The 18057-nt window shown below is 37.0% G+C and overlaps 4 protein-coding genes across 5 annotated transcripts in view; 2 read left to right on the top strand and 2 right to left on the bottom strand.

Annotated features, from left to right (window-relative positions):
* LOC107560985 (guanine nucleotide exchange factor DBS) overlaps positions 1-8833 on the top strand; it is an 88648-nt gene extending 79815 nt beyond the window's left edge. Inside the window, exon 33 of one of the 2 annotated variants that reach the window (XM_016245305.1) lies at positions 8819-8833. The gene's annotated coding sequence lies outside the window, so the exon portion shown is untranslated. Of the gene's footprint in view, positions 1-8812 lie in introns of both variants that reach the window. The other variant, XM_016245306.1, reaches the window with a different exon arrangement.
* Positions 533-6966, top strand: cab39l (calcium binding protein 39-like). The gene is made up of 7 exons (XM_016245316.1): positions 533-716; positions 801-919; positions 1185-1353; positions 1452-1511; positions 1595-1660; positions 1738-1881; positions 5110-6966. The coding sequence occupies exons 1-7, from the start codon at positions 585-587 to the stop codon at positions 5287-5289; spliced, it is 870 nt and encodes a 289-aa protein (XP_016100802.1). The 5' UTR covers positions 533-584; the 3' UTR covers positions 5290-6966.
* Positions 5282-12819, bottom strand: LOC107560988 (cytidine and dCMP deaminase domain-containing protein 1-like). The gene is made up of 9 exons (XM_016245315.1): positions 12627-12819; positions 11820-11920; positions 11289-11466; positions 10531-11112; positions 8753-8802; positions 8478-8647; positions 8107-8293; positions 7889-7946; positions 5282-7426 (listed from the first exon to the last, which is right to left on the bottom strand). The coding sequence occupies exons 1-9, from the start codon at positions 12745-12747 to the stop codon at positions 7362-7364; spliced, it is 1512 nt and encodes a 503-aa protein (XP_016100801.1). The 5' UTR covers positions 12748-12819; the 3' UTR covers positions 5282-7361.
* An 899-nt stretch (positions 12820-13718) lies between these two features.
* rcbtb1 (regulator of chromosome condensation (RCC1) and BTB (POZ) domain containing protein 1) overlaps positions 13719-18057 on the bottom strand; it is a 12282-nt gene continuing 7943 nt past the window's right edge. The window contains exons 8-12 of the mRNA XM_016245314.1: positions 16772-16962; positions 16475-16601; positions 16202-16353; positions 15096-15226; positions 13719-14959 (exon numbers count right to left, since the gene is read on the bottom strand). Of these exons, the coding sequence (XP_016100800.1) occupies positions 14819-14959; positions 15096-15226; positions 16202-16353; positions 16475-16601; positions 16772-16962 (742 nt within the window). The 3' untranslated portion in view covers positions 13719-14818. The remainder of the gene's footprint in view (positions 14960-15095; positions 15227-16201; positions 16354-16474; positions 16602-16771; positions 16963-18057) is intronic.

Below are 18057 nucleotides of genomic sequence, written 5' to 3'. Positions count from 1 at the left end.
AACCCCCTTTTTTTTTTTTTTAAGCTAACTTACATTTTTCTCAATGTCAATAAGTGGCTCAATTTGCTGAATATGAACCCCATTTTCAGCACATCCTTAAGAGACCCAAATGAGCAAGAGTTTGGGTTCCTGGAAGTGCTCATGTTTGTGCTGTGAGTACAAAGATGTCGGAGAGGTGGGAATATCACTCCACTGCCCGACCTCTTGCTCATTTTCATCTGCCCGCTAAGGTTCTTTTCAGCAGCCCAGTGTTAAAGTCAAGCGTTTGAAGTGCTGGGAACCTCTGGGGGCCTAGGACTCTTCCAGCTGGAGGGAAATCCAATGCTCCACGATACCTCCACACTTTCAAACCGAGCTGTTTCAGCAGCTGATAAATAGCTAATGATGTTCTTTGTATAATGAGCTTACGTGTGAAATTACCCAGAATCCCTTTAGCTGTTCAGAGCAATATGCAGCATTGATGCCATATGCTCTGAACACACACGTGTGGAAATGTATTGAGTTATCACCATGTTTTGTAGTGATTAAAGTGATTTTTGTGTGTTTGTCAGGCTTCAGAGGAGGCGTCGAAATGTCTGGTGGCGATGAAGGAGATCCTGTACGGCACTAACGACAAGGAGCCACACACAGAAACGGTGGCCCAACTGGCCCAAGAGCTCTACAACAGCGGCCTGCTCATCTCACTGGTGGAAAACCTGCAGGTCATCGATTTTGAGGTGAGGATACTGCTTGTTCTCTTTTATCTTTTTATTTATGATTGTAATAATTGGTATAATAGCATTGTCTATGTGTGTTCACAGGGTAAAAAGGACGTTTGTCAGATCTTCAACAACATCCTGCGCAGGCAGATCGGGACCCGCAGCCCAACGGTGGAATATTTCTGCTCTCATCAGGAAGTTCTTTTCATCTTACTCAAAGGGTGAGAGATGATGGGTATTTTTGAAATGTAGCACGTAAGCATGTTACTTTGAAACTGCTGGCTTGGAAAAGCTTTGAAATGTCCACGGCGCTATTTCCATTCCATCAGTCCATCAGAAACCATCTATTCATTTTAGCAAGTTTAGCTCTAAAATCAAGATCAGAAGACCAAACGTGGAATAGATCCAAAATCATGAAGTTCTGTTTCCCTGAACATGGCTTCACGTTAATGTGAACTTGGCATTTCTGCTGTGGTGCTGTGGCAGGTATGAGACTCCTCAGGTGGCATTGAATTGTGGGATTATGCTGCGTGAGTGCATCCGGCATGAACCTCTCGCCAAAATCGTCCTCCACTCTGAACACTTTAAAGATTTCTTCAGCTATGTGGAGATGTCCACATTTGACATCGCCTCTGACGCGTTTGCCACCTTCAAGGTAAGTGCTATATTTATTTTTTTATTTAACACATTAATTGTTACATAAATGATTTGTCAAATGGTACTCATTGCACTTTTTTTTTTTTTTTTTTACAGGATCTGCTCACAAGACACAAGGTTCTGGTGGCGGAATTTTTAGAACAGAACTATGACGCGGTAATATATAAATTTTTTTGGTTAATGTTTATCATAGAATCTAGGAAAACTAACATTTTATATGGCTGTCCTTGATCTTCCAGGTTTTTGATAACTATGAGAAACTGCTTCACTCTGAGAACTACGTGACCAAGAGACAGTCGTTGAAGGTGTGTGTTGTGACATTGATTTTTGTCTTCTCTAGCCTGTCCTGTCATTAACATCACGTGTTTGTGTTATGTGACAGCTGCTGGGTGAACTGCTCCTGGACAGACACAACTTCACAGTCATGACACGGTACATCAGTAAACCAGAGAACCTGAAGCTCATGATGAACCTCCTGAGAGACAAGAGCCCCAACATTCAGTTTGAGGCTTTCCATGTCTTCAAGGTACACCTTATTCTTTCAAAAAATGGTGGCACCAATTTTTTTCTACAACGCCGGTTGCACCGTGCTCTTCCGTCACTTAATCCTTTTATATTGGTGCATCAATGTTAAAATACTTGGTATAGGAGATCATGATCCACACATTATAGTTTATAATCATCTATACAACAGTTCGTTCTGGTTCTCAAATCTGATTGGTTGAGAACCATGAGATATTGTACTGGTATCGCTACAGGAACGCCCTTTCACAATTTTGTATCACTCCACTTGTTCTAGCCGGGTCTATGTTTTTTTTTTTATTATTATTCACTGAGCTAATCGTAGAGTACGTTAGTTAATATAAGAAGAAACGTCTAGCTTCGCGGTCTCTCTCTCATTTGGATGCACGTCTTGCCGCATTGTTTCTCTCTTATAACCTCATTATTTCTCACTAATAACCTAACTGAAGCAGCTCATGTCCTTGATACGAATTCTAAAAGTGACGTATGTTTAACTGTCAACTTGAGCTTTGAATCCGTGGCGGAAGGAAGTAGTTCCGCACAAAAGAGGGTTTTATTAGGCACTCCGTTGTTTCTTGTTTAATTGCACACATGTTCCGGCAAACCGTTGTACCGGCACTCAGTCTGTGGCCTCGTGCCTCTGGCCTAATCACAGCCATGCTGGAAAAATTTAAGGGGGTCTGAATACTTTCCGTACCCACTGTAGAGCCGGTATCGCTCTCGTACTCGAGTGATATTGCTCATTCAGTGAATACTTTTTGAAAGCTTGTAGAAAACAATGTGGAAAAATTATTACAAGAACCTCGTAATAAATTGTATAAGCTAAAACATTTAACAAGAGTGCAAAGAGAAGCTTTATCAGCATTAATTAACGATTAACTTTGACTATTCAACAAAAAAGGTTCTGAAAGGAATTAATTTATTTGTGCCATTTATTACTTAAAAAAAATTTTAATCCGATTTTTCAAAAACGCTTTAGAAAACTGATTGGAGCCAACTAGCAAAACAAACTTGTAGCCAATCAGCAGTAAGTAGCGTGTCTACTCATGATGTGGAGGCGAGAGCGTTCAGTGCACAGGACGGACATTAGCCGAGCTGAGCGACAGAAAGATAGAGATGGCGGATAAAAAACAAAAGATGAAAAAGTCTGCAGAACAAAAGAAGGCTTAAGGCAAGAAGTAGGACCCGTGTAAATATCGAATCAGCTTTCCAGCGCTGGAGAGAACTCAAGGAGCAGAAGGCCTGCGATCGGACGCCGAGGTTGCTTTGTTTCTTCTCGATAGGCGAGTAACACTGTGTCTGCGCCACAACAGCTAAAGTCTGTCTAGTACACTGGATGCGACAAAACGACCGTTGAAAATCATTAGAAATTTGTGTCAATACGTCATGAATAGAACGCAGCAGCAGTTTTCTGTCGGGGATTTGTCGTGTCATGCCGCATCCAGTGTAGACCATAGATACGTATGTATCTAGGCTATATCTATGGTGTAGACCGCATCACTGATTATAATGAGTTCTATAGTATTTTATCGCGCCCGGTGTAGACACGGTGTAACATTGGTTTAACTTTGTTTCACAGAACTAATCATTGCCTGGGTTGCGTACGTATGTGTTGGGCGGAGCTATCAAAATAGGGGCATGTTTGTTTTGGTGATTTCAAATGTCAACATTGGCTACCAGAAATTGAATACGTCATGAATAGAACGCAGCAGCAGTTTTCTGTCGGGGATTTGTCGTGTCATGCCGCATCCAGTGTAGACCATAGATACGTATGTATCTAGGCTATATCTATGGTGTAGACCGCATCACTGATTATAATGAGTTCTATAGTATTTTATCGCGCGAGAAGCGAGATAAAATAGAAATAGATTTCAAATGTCAACATTGGCTACCAGAAATTGCTTACCCCACCTTTAAATTTACAATGGAAGAAAGTCGTGATTCGATACATTTTTTGGATGTGAAAGATACAAAGATCAATGAGTCATTTACAAACAACAGTATTTCGAAAACCAACAGATAAAAACAATATTATAATATCTATTGACAGTTATCATCCAGCTCCTTTAAAACATAGTTTACCGATTATCCAATTGCATAGATTAAAATGTAATTGTAGTACTACACATGAATTTGATGAACAGGTAAAATTGCTATTTCAACTATTTTATTCTAAAGGCTATCAACAAAGTTGGTCAAATAATCATCCAATAATCTAGTATACGACGACAAGACAACCTCTTCAGTAGCGAGACATTTCAAATGAATTTGGACACGACATCAAGCAATTGGAATGTATAGGAAGAGAGGAAGTTTTTGGGTCACATAGAGGAGGTAATATAAATAAAGAACTATTGAAACGAGAAGCATTTTTAGATTCATAAACTTAAATCACTGACCCCAAATGGCATGAACGAGGAGTTAGATCTTTCTGTCTTCCTTTAATGAACTATAATTGGTCGAATTCATCAATAATATTTTGTACAGTAAATCTTGAGTATCAACAGTGTGAAAAACAATGATTGTTTATGACGATGTATTTCTGATATTTTGATTCATTGAATTTTCCATTGTTATACATTTTAAAGTCAATTGGTGGAGTAGATACTAATGGCTGTTTACTTAAATTACAAGATTGTATAATAGTGATAAATATAAGATCCTAGATCATTTTTGTTTTAATCACGGATATATTGTGTGGTGTACTAGTGGAGGTGATGATCTGTGTTGTGTATATACATGAAAATTGTCTAGTATTTAAATGGAAATGATTTAATGGACATTGGCAAATGAATGATGACGTCAATATAATTAGTCATTTGAAAAGTGGGTGGAGGGATTGAATTGCTTTGCACACTGAGGAAGGCTTTGAGCCGAAAACGTTTGTTATTTTCCCATCAACGATGAATGTAAAATAAAATGAAAAAAGGCGACTGTTTTCGTGAGTGCGGATCATGATCTCCTATACCAGTTTTTTTTCCCCACTTCTTCACCTTGCATGAAAAATGTCACACTGTCAACTCCAAAAGGGGGGAAAGCACCATAAAAATGATCAAAATTGTGGTTTATATGAGATATGCATTATCTAAAGGCAATATGATAGATTTGTGTGAGGAACAAATTGAAATAAGCAAAAAAAATCAAAATTTTTATGAATTTAACAAATGTATTGAAACTTATCTTAATCTTTTTTTCTTTCTTAATCTTAATTTTTTTCTGTGCATTTCTTCAGGTGTTTGTGGCCAATCCAAATAAAACACAGCCCATCGTAGACATTCTATTGAAGAACCAAACGAAACTCATCGACTTCCTTAGCAACTTTCAGAAGGATCGCACAGACGACGAGCAGTTTAACGACGAAAAGACGTACCTCGTCAAACAAATACGAGACCTAAAGAAGCCAGCCTCCTAAACTCTAGCTATTGCAGTATTAAGGAAAAAAAACAAAAAACACAAAAAATATATTAACAATAATAATTCTATTTAAAATCTTGAAAAACGTGTCTTTTCTTAGTTCTGATGCTTACAAAAGAAAGTTCCGGATCATTGATGTTCTCTGTTCTTATTTGCTTTTCTTTTTCTTCCTTTCATGTTTTATTGCAATCTCTTGTGCCATGATAGGATGTTTTAAAAGTAAGAATCAGCCAGTTTGAGTTATGGGAAGAACCATCTAAGAACATCAAGACACCGTGCAGATGAGGAAGTACAGGTAAACTTTCATTTTCCGTTTCCGGGTGTTTTTCGCGAGCATGGACACTCTACGTTCTCCATGGTACCAACAGCGCCACAACACGGCAGTTTCGCTATGCTAGAAGAGATTGTGTTGTTTGGATATTGCTGGAAAAGAGGTGAAATTCCCAAAAGATTAATTATGAGCTGTTGATTTTCTCTTGATGACTTGTAACTGCACTAATCTTTTCATGGCCTTTCTCATTCGCCCGAACACTACAAACCTGATGATTTCCTCCCTGTTCTTTTTATTCTGTTCGTGTTTTATAAGAATTATTTAGAAGGATGAATTCATTTATCAGTATTTTAATGATTGTTTATCTGAGCTGAAACAGAAAGAGCATCTGTGGGTCTTCATGTACATTCTGAGTTGCTGCCAGGCCGTTTCTCTCACCAGAAAGCATTGCTATTTTGTTTTTATATATTTTTATTTGATGTTTACCTACATTTTAAAAAAGACAAGCGCTGATTTTACTCTCAAGGTGGTTGCCGTTTTAGAAGAATCTTGAAAAATCAACTTTGGCACTAAGTGAACCAGTGTATATTCCAACTCGTAGATTTCCTGTAGATCAGTGAGGTATAGCTATAGTGCTGTGGTATTACTATTGTATGCTCTATACTATAGTAACCCTAGTGCTATAGTATTTCTTAACTTTAGTACATCATACTAAAGTACTTTTTATACTGTAGTGCAGTTGTAGTATAATATTCATTTCTGTACTATTGTATACCTTTTACTGTAGTATATTTCGTGCTATAACCCATGATTCATCTGTCTTTGATGATTTTGACAGAAGTAGATTGTTGCATAGTTGAAAAACAAGATGAAATGAGGACACAAATGTACAAACAGGTGCCTTTTGTTCTTGAGTTGTTCATTTACTATTTTGCTCATTTTTTTTATTTGAGAAGAAATTTTGGAAGGGGGAGCTTAATTTCTTTTTATTGTTTTGAATATGTTCTCATTGAGCATATTTAGCTTTATTAAGCAATGAACCTCTTTAACTCACTATATTTGAGTTATGCTGTTGAAGAAAATTCATTAAATTTCATTCTTTTTTCCTCTATAGTACATTGATTGTTTTATTGCGATCGCCTTTAGGTTTATGGGATGAAATATGCTTTGGTGGTTAAGACCCATCACTCACCGTGTGAAACAAATTCATTTGTACTCTAAAGCAACTATTTTCAAATTATTCGCATGAAGCCAAATTTATTCAATATATTTGTCAGCAGTTACATTGAAGATGCCAAAACATGTTCAAAATTTGAATTTCAATTTTTCCTACTACACATACAGGTGCAGTTTCCATCTGAAATGCTAATAGTACCATTTCAATAAAGACCAACTGAAGCATTAGCAACATCGTTGACTTTTTTTTCGCAAAGAAAAAAGGACATTGGGTACTGTATATATTTTACACTTTGTAAATTAAGAACAAATTTAAATAGTAATATATTGTGTGAACACATGATGGACAGTTCTGCTTATCCCTTCAATTTGAAACATTTAAAAACGTATTGTGTGCAATAAACTTGTGCAGTTTTAAAACCCAAGTTTTCAACACAAATCCCGTTTCTAAAATGCATATAATGAAACTTTGAACAGGCTGTCCTAGTAAACTAATGAAACATCGTCCCTCTTTTATGCTGTATTGTAATGGTAAGATGCTGCATGAGTATGGCAGGTTAAATAGCATTTGAACATCATCTGTTGCTGCCAGCATGGCAGGAGAGCAGCTTTCGAAACGTCTTCTATGATCTCAGTCTCTTATTGCACTGAAAATTCGTTTCCTCCTCTTTTCGTTTCATGTAGCCATCTGCAAAATAATAATAATAAATATAGCAGGTGTCACATGCTATATACCATCTAATTATTCATGCAGCTTTTAAGAAACTCAGACTGAATGTTTGAACATATAGTATATAATGGAGTACTCAGAATATTTGAATATACTTTTAAAATTTCCTTTGTCATACCACAAGACCATTTAAATCCAATTATTATATTCAGTGAGCTACTGAAGGAAAACATGGTGAGCAGACACAGGACCTTGCATTTTATATTTTCACTTATACATTTTAACCTGAAATGTTTATTTTGATTTACAAAAATATAATAAATACCCACAAATCTGAACTACAACACTAATTAGACACTTCACTAAAGAAAAAAAGATTTTTGGTACTAATAAATAATGGGTTTAGAAAAATAGCTGCTTTTTCCCCCATCCAGTTACTGAGAAACTTGTTTTTTTTAATTGAGACACAGAAACACTTACTTGCTGTGGGCGGTGCAGCTTGTTCTGACATATGTCTAGCAGATAATTTCTGCTGCCACTGGAAAATAAGAAATATGTCTGTTATTTATATATTCTTTTTTTTATCATAAATGTAAAACAAAAATAAAATAAGAAAAAATCAAAGTACATCAATACAACTGGTGTGGTATTTTTCGAAGTTCATAATTTATCATAATCATAATTCACTCTGCACTTACAATGAACTTCTGGACGCCGTTGAGTTTGTCGAACCTGAGGTAGGAGATGTCATGTTTGACTTTGTTGCTGTCCAGGTCTGTGGTGTAGATCTGCTTTATTCCAGCGCAGCTGATCAGAGGAACACACTCGTCACACGGGCATTTGGTCACAAACATCATAGTGTTGTCCTCTTTTATCTCTGTGCTCCTGCAGATTGGAGGGAAGCATGAATGAACTATTTTCTTTGAACATTCGAATGGCCTGATATTCAGTTCTTCCAATTACAGTCAGTGCATATAAAACATAGCACATCTGCAGCGTGAGCTGATGAACAGTTGTTGTTGTTGCCAACTCTTCTTCTGACCGCTCTGCTCCTTCCCATGAGTCTCACCTGAATGTGAGCGCGTTCTGCTCCGCATGGAGGATGTATCTGTACTTCCTGTTCTGTCTCTCCTCTTGCTTGTGATCCATCTGGGGATACTCTGCGTACTGTGAGCCCACTGGATAGGCGTTGTACCCACAGCCCACTAGGTAAAGCCGACCTGTGCCATCACATTGCGCCTAGAGATAGTTTAAAACAGAAGATAATATAAGAAGAGAAAATAAGAGAGGTTTTCTTTAAATACATTTATAAATTCAAAGTCATGTTTTATGTTTTTGGCTCACCTGTTTTCCCTCAGCCCAAATAACTGCACCAACTCCCAATTTAGGATCCTCTACATAAAGAAACAGCACACACACACACAAAAAAGAAAACATTTTAACTTTGCACCCTTACATCATCCTCCAGGAAATTATATCATTTTGGCAGGAAAACAACAACAGCATTAGCAATGGACTAGTTGGGCTGTCTCACTTTGTGACTTTGCATACTGTTAGATAAAGTACTCATAATGGTATTATTAAGATTTCAAAATATGGTTAACTCTTTCCCCACCATTGACAGCATTTGCTGTCATTTACGAGACGCTTCCCCACCATTGAAGGCTTTTCCGGCTTTCAGAGTTTTCACTGTTATACGGTAGGAGGTGCTATTAAGCATTTCCTGAAAAAGCACTGAACATCTGGCCCAGAAATGTTGTGAAATTGGTAAAAGATGACAACAAATAAAAAATTTTTTAAAAACAGCTGACAGTGAAAGAGTTAAAAATACTACAATTATCTGTCACCCTCTGGTAAGCTAACCATCAATTCCTCGCTGAGCATTGACTAACTTTAGCACTTTATTTCCAACCTGTTGGTAATTGTGTTGCTATTTTGTAAATTCTCGTCATATTTAAAAAAAAAAATAAAATCAAAGTTTACATTTACATCACAAATTCAACGTACAAATGGCTTGAAGTTGGCTTGAAATGAAAATTCACTTTATCTGTTTTCTAAACGCATCATCAATCTTTCTGTCAACGATTTATCAATGCATTGTTTTTTCTTTATTTTTATGAGCCCTTAGTGCCAAAGTTGATTTTTAATCTAAAAGTCTCAACTTTCCATTGAAACAACATTGTATGTATGTTGGGCTTCTCCAATCATTTAGTCTGCTTAAATCCCATCCCATTTTACAATCGACTTTCAGATCTGCCTCCATCCAATTAAAGGTGCAATAGGTGATTTTCTTCAGACACATTTTTTGTTATGCTGGTTGAAAGTCTCTTCACATCCTGATAGCAATCATTAAGTTAAGTGGTCTAAATGTATTTGTCTGTATTTATATATTCTGTGGAAAGCGTAGGATCAAGAAATGTTCGTCCAATCAAAACGCTCGGTTCGAGCGTTTTAATATGCTTTCCTACCTGCCTGTCAACGTATGTATTAGCATACCTCTGCGCACCCAGTTCGCGCAGACAGGATACGTCATCAGCGCGTTCACGCACGCTGTGCAGACAGAGCGAGGATGGCAGGCAAACATCAACAACGCGATCTTCCTTCCTGGTATTGTAGTACTTTTAAAGATTTCTCACCGCTGAATGACACATGATGTAGCCCAGCGGTTAATCTAGTCCTCACGCCAGCTCGTTAGAAGTGAGCTTCGTGCATGAACTGTGTTCCGATCGATATGATCCCTACACAGTGTTCATTGCTCCCTACTCTGAGCGGGGGAAATCCATTGAAGTTTACTTCACTTCGGAACATGGGCTGGAATTGGGAACCTGATGTAGCCTATTGTAGTAATGTTGTCACTGGTCTGTGAGCGTAAATGCGTTCAGGGGGCGTGGCTTTGGATGGCGATTGCAGGGAGGGTGGGATGTTGACTTTCAGTGCTTTCAGGCTAAAGTTAGCATTTTCCAAGATCTCCTATTGCACCTTTAACTACTGATTTCTGTAGATTCATGCTGTTTTCACTTTCTGCCATTGCTTCTGGTTTCTTGATTTGTGTATTTTTGATAACAGCTGAACATTTTGATGTCAATTAGTCGAGCAAATGAATCTAATTGAACAGAATTCACCTGTTCTACACGCCAGTAATCGGGCCTGTATGATACAGTGTCGCACCACATCCTGAGGTAAAGCTGGAGAACCCGTCCCTAAAGGCTCTCTCATGAAGAACCCATAATCTTCTTCTAGAACCGGAACGCTTGCGGCGGCAGATGCCAGAATCCTAACAAGATTCCTCATATGCTGCCTTAAGTTGCTAAAATTTGGTTCCGCACAGAAGCTCTCCAGTCCCATCTTGTTCAGCACATACTTATGCTGTTCCTCATCATTTATAAAGAACTTCTCCAAGAATTCATCCAAGTTGTTCCACCATTCCCTTCTAAAGATATCCTTAACATCGAGAGTTGGATTGTCCGCAGCAATCTTCCCAAGGAAGTCACAGTTTTGAGAAGTTTCGTCCACGAACTGCTGCATGGTGCAGTCCAGAGGCTGCAGGAGCACACAGATGTGGGGTCTGCTGTTGGACTTCAGTCTCTCTCCAGCTGTGGCATCTAAGAGGGCTTCCTGGTGACTGGAGTCTGTATGATTGTGTCTACCTGACAACAAACTGATCTCAGCATCACCGGGCCAGTATGATATCCTACTCACACCAGCTGAACAAAGAGATGAGAGAGAGGGTAACAACAAGGGGCAAGATAGGCAGTCAAATATAAAATGTTACAAACATGAAATATATGGTTATTTTATATTGAAGTATAGTTATGTTATATTATATTGAAGTATAGTTATAGACAAGTATGATCCTGACATAGTGCAGGTGTGATCTTACCATTGATGAGCATCTTGAGGCAGGTGGAGCAGGGTTTTCTGGAGAAGTAGAGATCGCATCCCTTCAGTCTGGGTCCGTGTTTGACCACAGCCACCTGTCCTGCATGTAACTGCACACTGGAGCAATGCAGACCCAGAACCCTGCACTCATGGACCACCACAAGCCCACTGTCTCCAGCCTGGATCCAAATATAATACCTCTCGTTATTTATATATCCATACAGCTAATGAGTCATAGGATGTAGCAGCCCTTCCAGTTCATACTTCAGAGCTCATGAGTAATTATACACACAACAGGGACTCTGTCATGTGGGAAACCGTTTTCCAATAATAATTCTGCTGTAGACTGAGAAAGTGTTTTTTTCTTCTTCACAGGAATAAATACAAATCAGGACATTTTACATGGGTAGATACCATTTGTAACACATTTTTCTTAATAATATATCTTCATCTGCATTTGAAATGGCTTTTAATGTAAGCTCTGTCCTTAAAACACACACGATTGCTTTAGAGGAAATTAAAATATGCCTACTGTGTCATTCTCTCGCTGCTGTGGTTCTTTCTTTGGGAAAAGTTCCATCCATAGACTCAACAATGTGAAGAGGTTGGCTTTGGACAGTCGAGGTCCATGACCTGAAACAATCAAATAGGATTTTTGTGAACAGACTAGTGGCAAAAATAACTAAACAAAAAGCTACTAATTTGTAATGTTATGAGATAATCAAACAATGGAGATATACCAATAATCGATTAGACCATGGTGTTCAATGTGTTACATTTTACATTGAGCTAATTCATTTTTCATTTGTTTTAATTTTTAGTTTTTGTTTCAATCATTTTTACGTAAGTACATAACACACTCATTATGATTATTTTATTGCTGTATTATAATGATTACTCTTTTTATAATATAATTTTTTCAGCTAGTAGTAGTTATGATATTATATGTATGCAAAAGTGACGGATTAAGAATAAGATTTGATGGATAAGTATCAATGTATTTTTTTATTGACGTAGTTTTCAATCACTGCATCAAAAAGCAGATGATAAAATATAAAAGAAAAAATTTGGTCTCTATAAGGAAACGGTTAGCATAAAATCTTATCAGAATTCTAATTAGAATAGACTGAATGAATTCTGAATTGAAGATTTAAAATTAAGTTGCTGACCTGATGAAATGCATAATAACCTCCTATTAAATAAGTTAACGACAAAAATCATCATAAAAGCAGAAGAGAAACAGCTTTGACGAAGAAGCGGCTTTAACAACACTGTAAAGTTGAGCTGTCCTGGGGTCTGGTTACCATAAGCAGACGCTGACAGGCTAACTTGATCTAACCGTGTACTTTGGCATCCGTCTGAACTCCGCTATCCCTCGCATTGCGCACTTCCCCGCCGTTTGGAATAGATCTGTTTCCCTCGAAATCCCGGTGAGACCGCCGACTGTCCGGTGCTGCCATTCAACCGCGATCAGCATTGACCTGTCATTGACTGAACAGCCCCAAACAACAACAGCCCCCCCCGCCTTCGCGCTGTGCTCTTCCGCAGATGTCACCTGGGGGCGGGGCATCTGTTCTTAAAGGCACGCCTGTTTCGAGTCCCCAGAAATCTGATTTAATTACAGCGTACAGACGAAAAGCATGCGGAGAGCCAAACACCACCACAGCCGGAACCGCCTAATGTACATTTTACATTCATTAGCATTAATAGACAACTGATCTTCTCTAGCAGCTTACAATATACTGGATCATGGATGCAGGGATTTTCTCTCATGCAGTCACAGGAGCATCAGTGATGTTGGGAGACTGGGGTCTGACTCACAACAGTCTTCAGATCTGGGCAGACCAGTCAAATTCTTCCACAATAGACTCACTAATCTACTTCACTGATGACATAGCAGTGGCACACTGAGCCACTGTACACTCCATTCTATTTAAAATATTTGTCTAAGAAGATTGCATGAATTTATAATAATTTCAATGTTTACACTAATGGGTGTAGCTGAAATAGCCAAACCTGTGAATTAGGTGGGTGTGTCTACATTTCTGAACATTTACTGGCATCATAGAATGACTTCACAATCACTGCGGTCTTCTTTACCCGAAACAAGGATTTAACAATTCCGATAATTAACATTAGTTTCATTTAAAGAGAAGTTAAACAACAGGATGAATTTCAGGAACATCAATGAGTAGCATTTATAAGAATTAATGCTGATGCTCAAAGGAATAATTAATAAAATGATTAAATAATAATATTAAATGTATAATTCTAAAATGAAAATGTTAATTAAGTAAAGGCGTAATGAAATTTCATTCACGATTCAGATACATATTTAAAAAATGAATATGCTGGCATACATTTTTACAACATTTAATTAAAAAATACCCAATGCAACCTATAAGAAAAGCTTTATTTATCTTTATAATATCTTGTTTTTTTTAATCTTACAAGAGAAACTGTGGCACACATAATGTGCACAGATTAATTTACAAAACTAATGCAAAAACTGTACAGTATATACATGTGAAAAACAAATACAGTTGGTTAATATGTAACAAAAAAAAAACTTACCATAGGCATTAGTATTATTAAGTGTTTGACACCTATTAAAAAGGTGCAACTGTAAAAATTCATATACACCCTCTAGTGATCTTATATGAGCAGCTCCTGCACAGGAAACAACTAGTGCAACTATAATACTCTTTATATTTGAGCAAACTTAAACATCAGACTGGTTAAATGCAACAGCAGCAGCCGCAGATCCTGAACTAAGCGATAACTGACAGTGGTCTTCCTAATCTGTAAAAAAGGCCTACATTTTAAGACTCAAATCAAGCAAAAAACTAAAACATCAGATAGTAAAAATTCTTTTGGTCAATAACATTTAAACAACAATAATTCAACAACATAAGGGGCCACATCAATAAGGTCTGCTGACTGTATCCAATAGAATGCACATTAACAGATCCCAGCCAATACAATACAATAAAAAAAGAGCAACTTGTAATGCACAGCATCACTGCAAGAAAAAAAAAAATCTAATTAGTGACCTCTATTCAATATTACCCGTGCAATAAAGCGTAAGGGACAAACAAAAAGATTGAATTAGTCTCTTTGTCTGCTTTTCAGTGGTGTATGTTTAAGTAATACAGTTAAATTATGCCTCTGTTTGGCCCATACTCACTTCTGTTTTATTAAATAAAACACTCTTCCCATCTGCAGCACTAGAAATTGTTATTAGCACAAGGCAATATGACTAAAACATGAATGGGAATGTCCGTCCGGCTGACTATCTCCGGCAACAGATGAGTACGAAATGGTTGTGCATGAGACAGACATTGATTGACCCTTCTTCATGAATGTTATCTATTATGAAAGAGTTCCTCTCCTGCTCAACAGGGGGCGCTGTGTGTTAATGCCTGTCTGGTGTCACAGCGCTCACTAGCTGCGAGGAGGACTGGCTGCAGTAACAGATGGGTTCCTTGACTAATACACCGAGCGTGTGTGTGTATCTGGTGGCCGTCAGAGTCAGTTTTTGAAGGCTCCACAGTGGCTGGCTCTGCAGATAAACTCCTTCAGCATGTTGCCGTCGATCTGCCAGAACGCAGCTGTCTGTGTGACCTCAGTCAAGTGGTTCACACAGAATTTAAAACAGAACTCCTCTAGATCCTTCACATGGAAGAAAGCATGAACGTGCATTTATGAGTGACTGAACAAGTGAGCAAGAACAATCAATATTATCGGGTAAACAGGTGTCTGCTTAAGTGCTCTGGTAAGCCAGGCCTCCAGCGTGGTTTAGAGTTACCTCAGCATCATATCTGATGGCAGCAGACAGCAGAGAGAAAGCGTTCTCCACCGTGATTCCTCTCTTTATGATATGCTGGCACAACTTCTTCAGCCTGTTTTCACAGTATGAGGTTGCCAGATCCAGTAACCCTGTGAGAGATATCCAAATCCATTCATTTTTTGATGGGTACAACAAAAATGTTCTGACTATCTTGAATTTTCTTTTGTTTTATAACACGCTTTGAACTTAATTTTTACAGTTCCAAATGTTTTTGATGTTATAGATTACAACACACAAATAACAAACACAGAAGCATACAATACTAAATTTGGTTAAATTAACATTTTTAAATTATTGTAAATAATAAGAATAATAATAACAACAACAAATCATCATTATTGATGTTCTATTATTATTGTTATTGTAAATAATAAGTATATCATTGCAAATAATAACAATAACAACTCATTATTGGTGTATTATTGTAAAAAAAATGTTACTGTAAATAATAACTAATCATTTTCAATGTATTGTTATAAAATTAATTATATAAACCATTATTAACGTATTGTTATTATTGTAAATAATAACTATTATATTGTTACTAATAACAACAATAACTAATCTTTACTGTTGTATCATTATTGTTGTAAAAAATATATGTTACTGTAAATAATAATAACTAACCATTATTGGTGTATTGTTGTTAATGTAAATAATAAATATTCTATTTTTCATAATAACTACAACAAATTATTACTAATGTATTACTATTATTATTGTTGTTGTAAATACAAATGATAATATTATTGTAAATAATAGTAATAATAATAATAATAATAATGATTTATAGCTTCTTATAATAATAATAATAATATGAATAAATAATATTTTACTTTATAAATTATTTTATAGACATGTAGTCCAAAAAACAATAGTGTGAATGGAAAATTAACTGCAACCTGGCAACAAAAATCAGATAGAAGTCCATTTTAAAGCTAGGTAAGAGTAATAGTTTTTTTTCTACTTGGTGTAGTTTTGGTCCATTTTAACTGGTTTCTTATACTCGTCTATAAGTTTGCTGGAATATTTTTCTGTAAAACTGTGTCTCAAAATGAACCCACCAATGGCGTCTTCAGGAGGAAGATCCACACTGTCGGTGTAGAGGAACTCCAGAAAAGAGCGGTACACCGGGAACGAGAACTGGTCGATCTCAATCACTTCCTTCATATCCTCATTCCAGTGTGACTGAAACATTGATCTGAAGTGCTCACACCTGAAAAGAGGAGACAGAAAATGACTAAAAGAGGAGAAATTTGTAATTAGCAGTAACCAAGTGAGCATTAAGCTCTTTAATGCACAAATTATTAATGATGAAACTGGAGTGAGGTCGTCACCTGATTTTGAGAACAGCTTTATGGACATGGATGTACTTCCCGTTGACGCTGAATTTGAGGTCCGAGGTCTCAGGATTGTCAAACTCTTTTTTAAGAGACTGGGCCACAGTCAGGAAGTCATCATGCTCTGATGAAAAATACAGCAACGTTATGCAAGACCAGTGACTGCATCAGTTTCTGCAGTTTAGTTCTGTGTAATGCACATAAAATAACAGCAGTGATACAGCAACTGCATTAAAATGGCAACAACAGAGCAGCAAAAGAGAACTAAACATCAAAACAACAGCACAAACTCACCCATGGAAAGCAGCCGCCACATCACAGACGGCATGGCGAAGCAGGCGAAGACGTCGTCTGTGCTGCTGAAGTGTGTGAGGTGTGGCAGCACGATTGGCTGTCCACGACACTGCCCCCACATGAACACCTGACCGCTCTGGGTCTTCGCCGCAGAGGTGTGTGTGGAGTGACAGGCGGCGATTTCCACAATCCTGGTCAAAATAGTAGGAAGACATGGAGGCCAAGGTGGAGGAGCAGGCAAATGAGGAAGGACACATGCAGGAGGAGAGGGCACAAACGAGAAAGGGCCAAGGGAAGGAGAGGGATACATTAGTCAGATGCTTATATAAATATTATTTTCCCATTAGAGATTACGGAGTTGTTGATTTTTTTTTTTCCAGTTTTTATACATTTCCTCATATTTAAACCAAGCTAATAATAGCAGAGATAACTGTAGTGACCTATAGAGTTAGTACAAGTGAGCTACTCTTCAAACTACACCTAAAACAGGATGACTTACAGGAAGCTCCCACTAGACCAACAGAAAATCTCCCCGGGTTGCAACAATTCACACTAACAATGGAACTGACAAAATGCAAATGAAAATGCAGGTTGGCATGCATTCCTTATTTTGAGGCGCCAACCTACACAGCATCATTTCAAGTTGTGGAACAAAGGCGGTTTGATTTTCTATATTTCATGTTCCATATTTTGGCCATTTTCTAGGGCAGCATCTCATAAATTGTTTGTAAGGAATCAGTGGGAAAAAAAACAAAACAAAAAATCCCACAAAATGAAAGAAGAGATATGTCGATTACAAATATGCTAAATTACAAGTATTGACAAGCACAAAAAGTACTGATAAAAATATATATATTTAACTCAATAACTCAATATTTTGAGTGATATTTTTTGCACTTAAGGGTATCACTTTGTTAGCTTGATTTTAAAAGATTTCAAATTTGATTTCAGAGTTTGCATTAGCATGTTGAAGGTTAGGACACTATACAATATAAAAAGGCAGTTCAGTGGCTTTTGGAACAGTGTTATTTATATACCATTGTAGAATTAATTAATATTATGAATTAGCTTTTATTTTTATATGTTCAGTTTTTTCTTTATTTTAGTTTAAGTTTCAGTAATTTTGTGATGTGCTTTTGACATTTTTATTAGTTTCTTTATATTTAGCTTTATTTTATTTTTCAGTTTTAGTCATTTTAAAGGGGTCATATGATGTTGCTAAAAAAAACTGTAATGAAATGCGTTTATGCGGTTTAAGTAAAAAAAAAAAAAAAAAAAAAAAAAAA

This window comes from Sinocyclocheilus grahami, unplaced genomic scaffold (genome assembly GCF_001515645.1).
Source record: "Sinocyclocheilus grahami isolate Dianchi unplaced genomic scaffold, SAMN03320097.WGS_v1.1 scaffold750.1, whole genome shotgun sequence".
In the NCBI taxonomy this organism is placed as follows: Eukaryota; Metazoa; Chordata; class Actinopteri; order Cypriniformes; family Cyprinidae; genus Sinocyclocheilus; species Sinocyclocheilus grahami.
The sequence above is the reverse complement of the archived record's forward strand: the minus strand, read 5'-3'. Positions and strand labels throughout refer to the sequence as shown.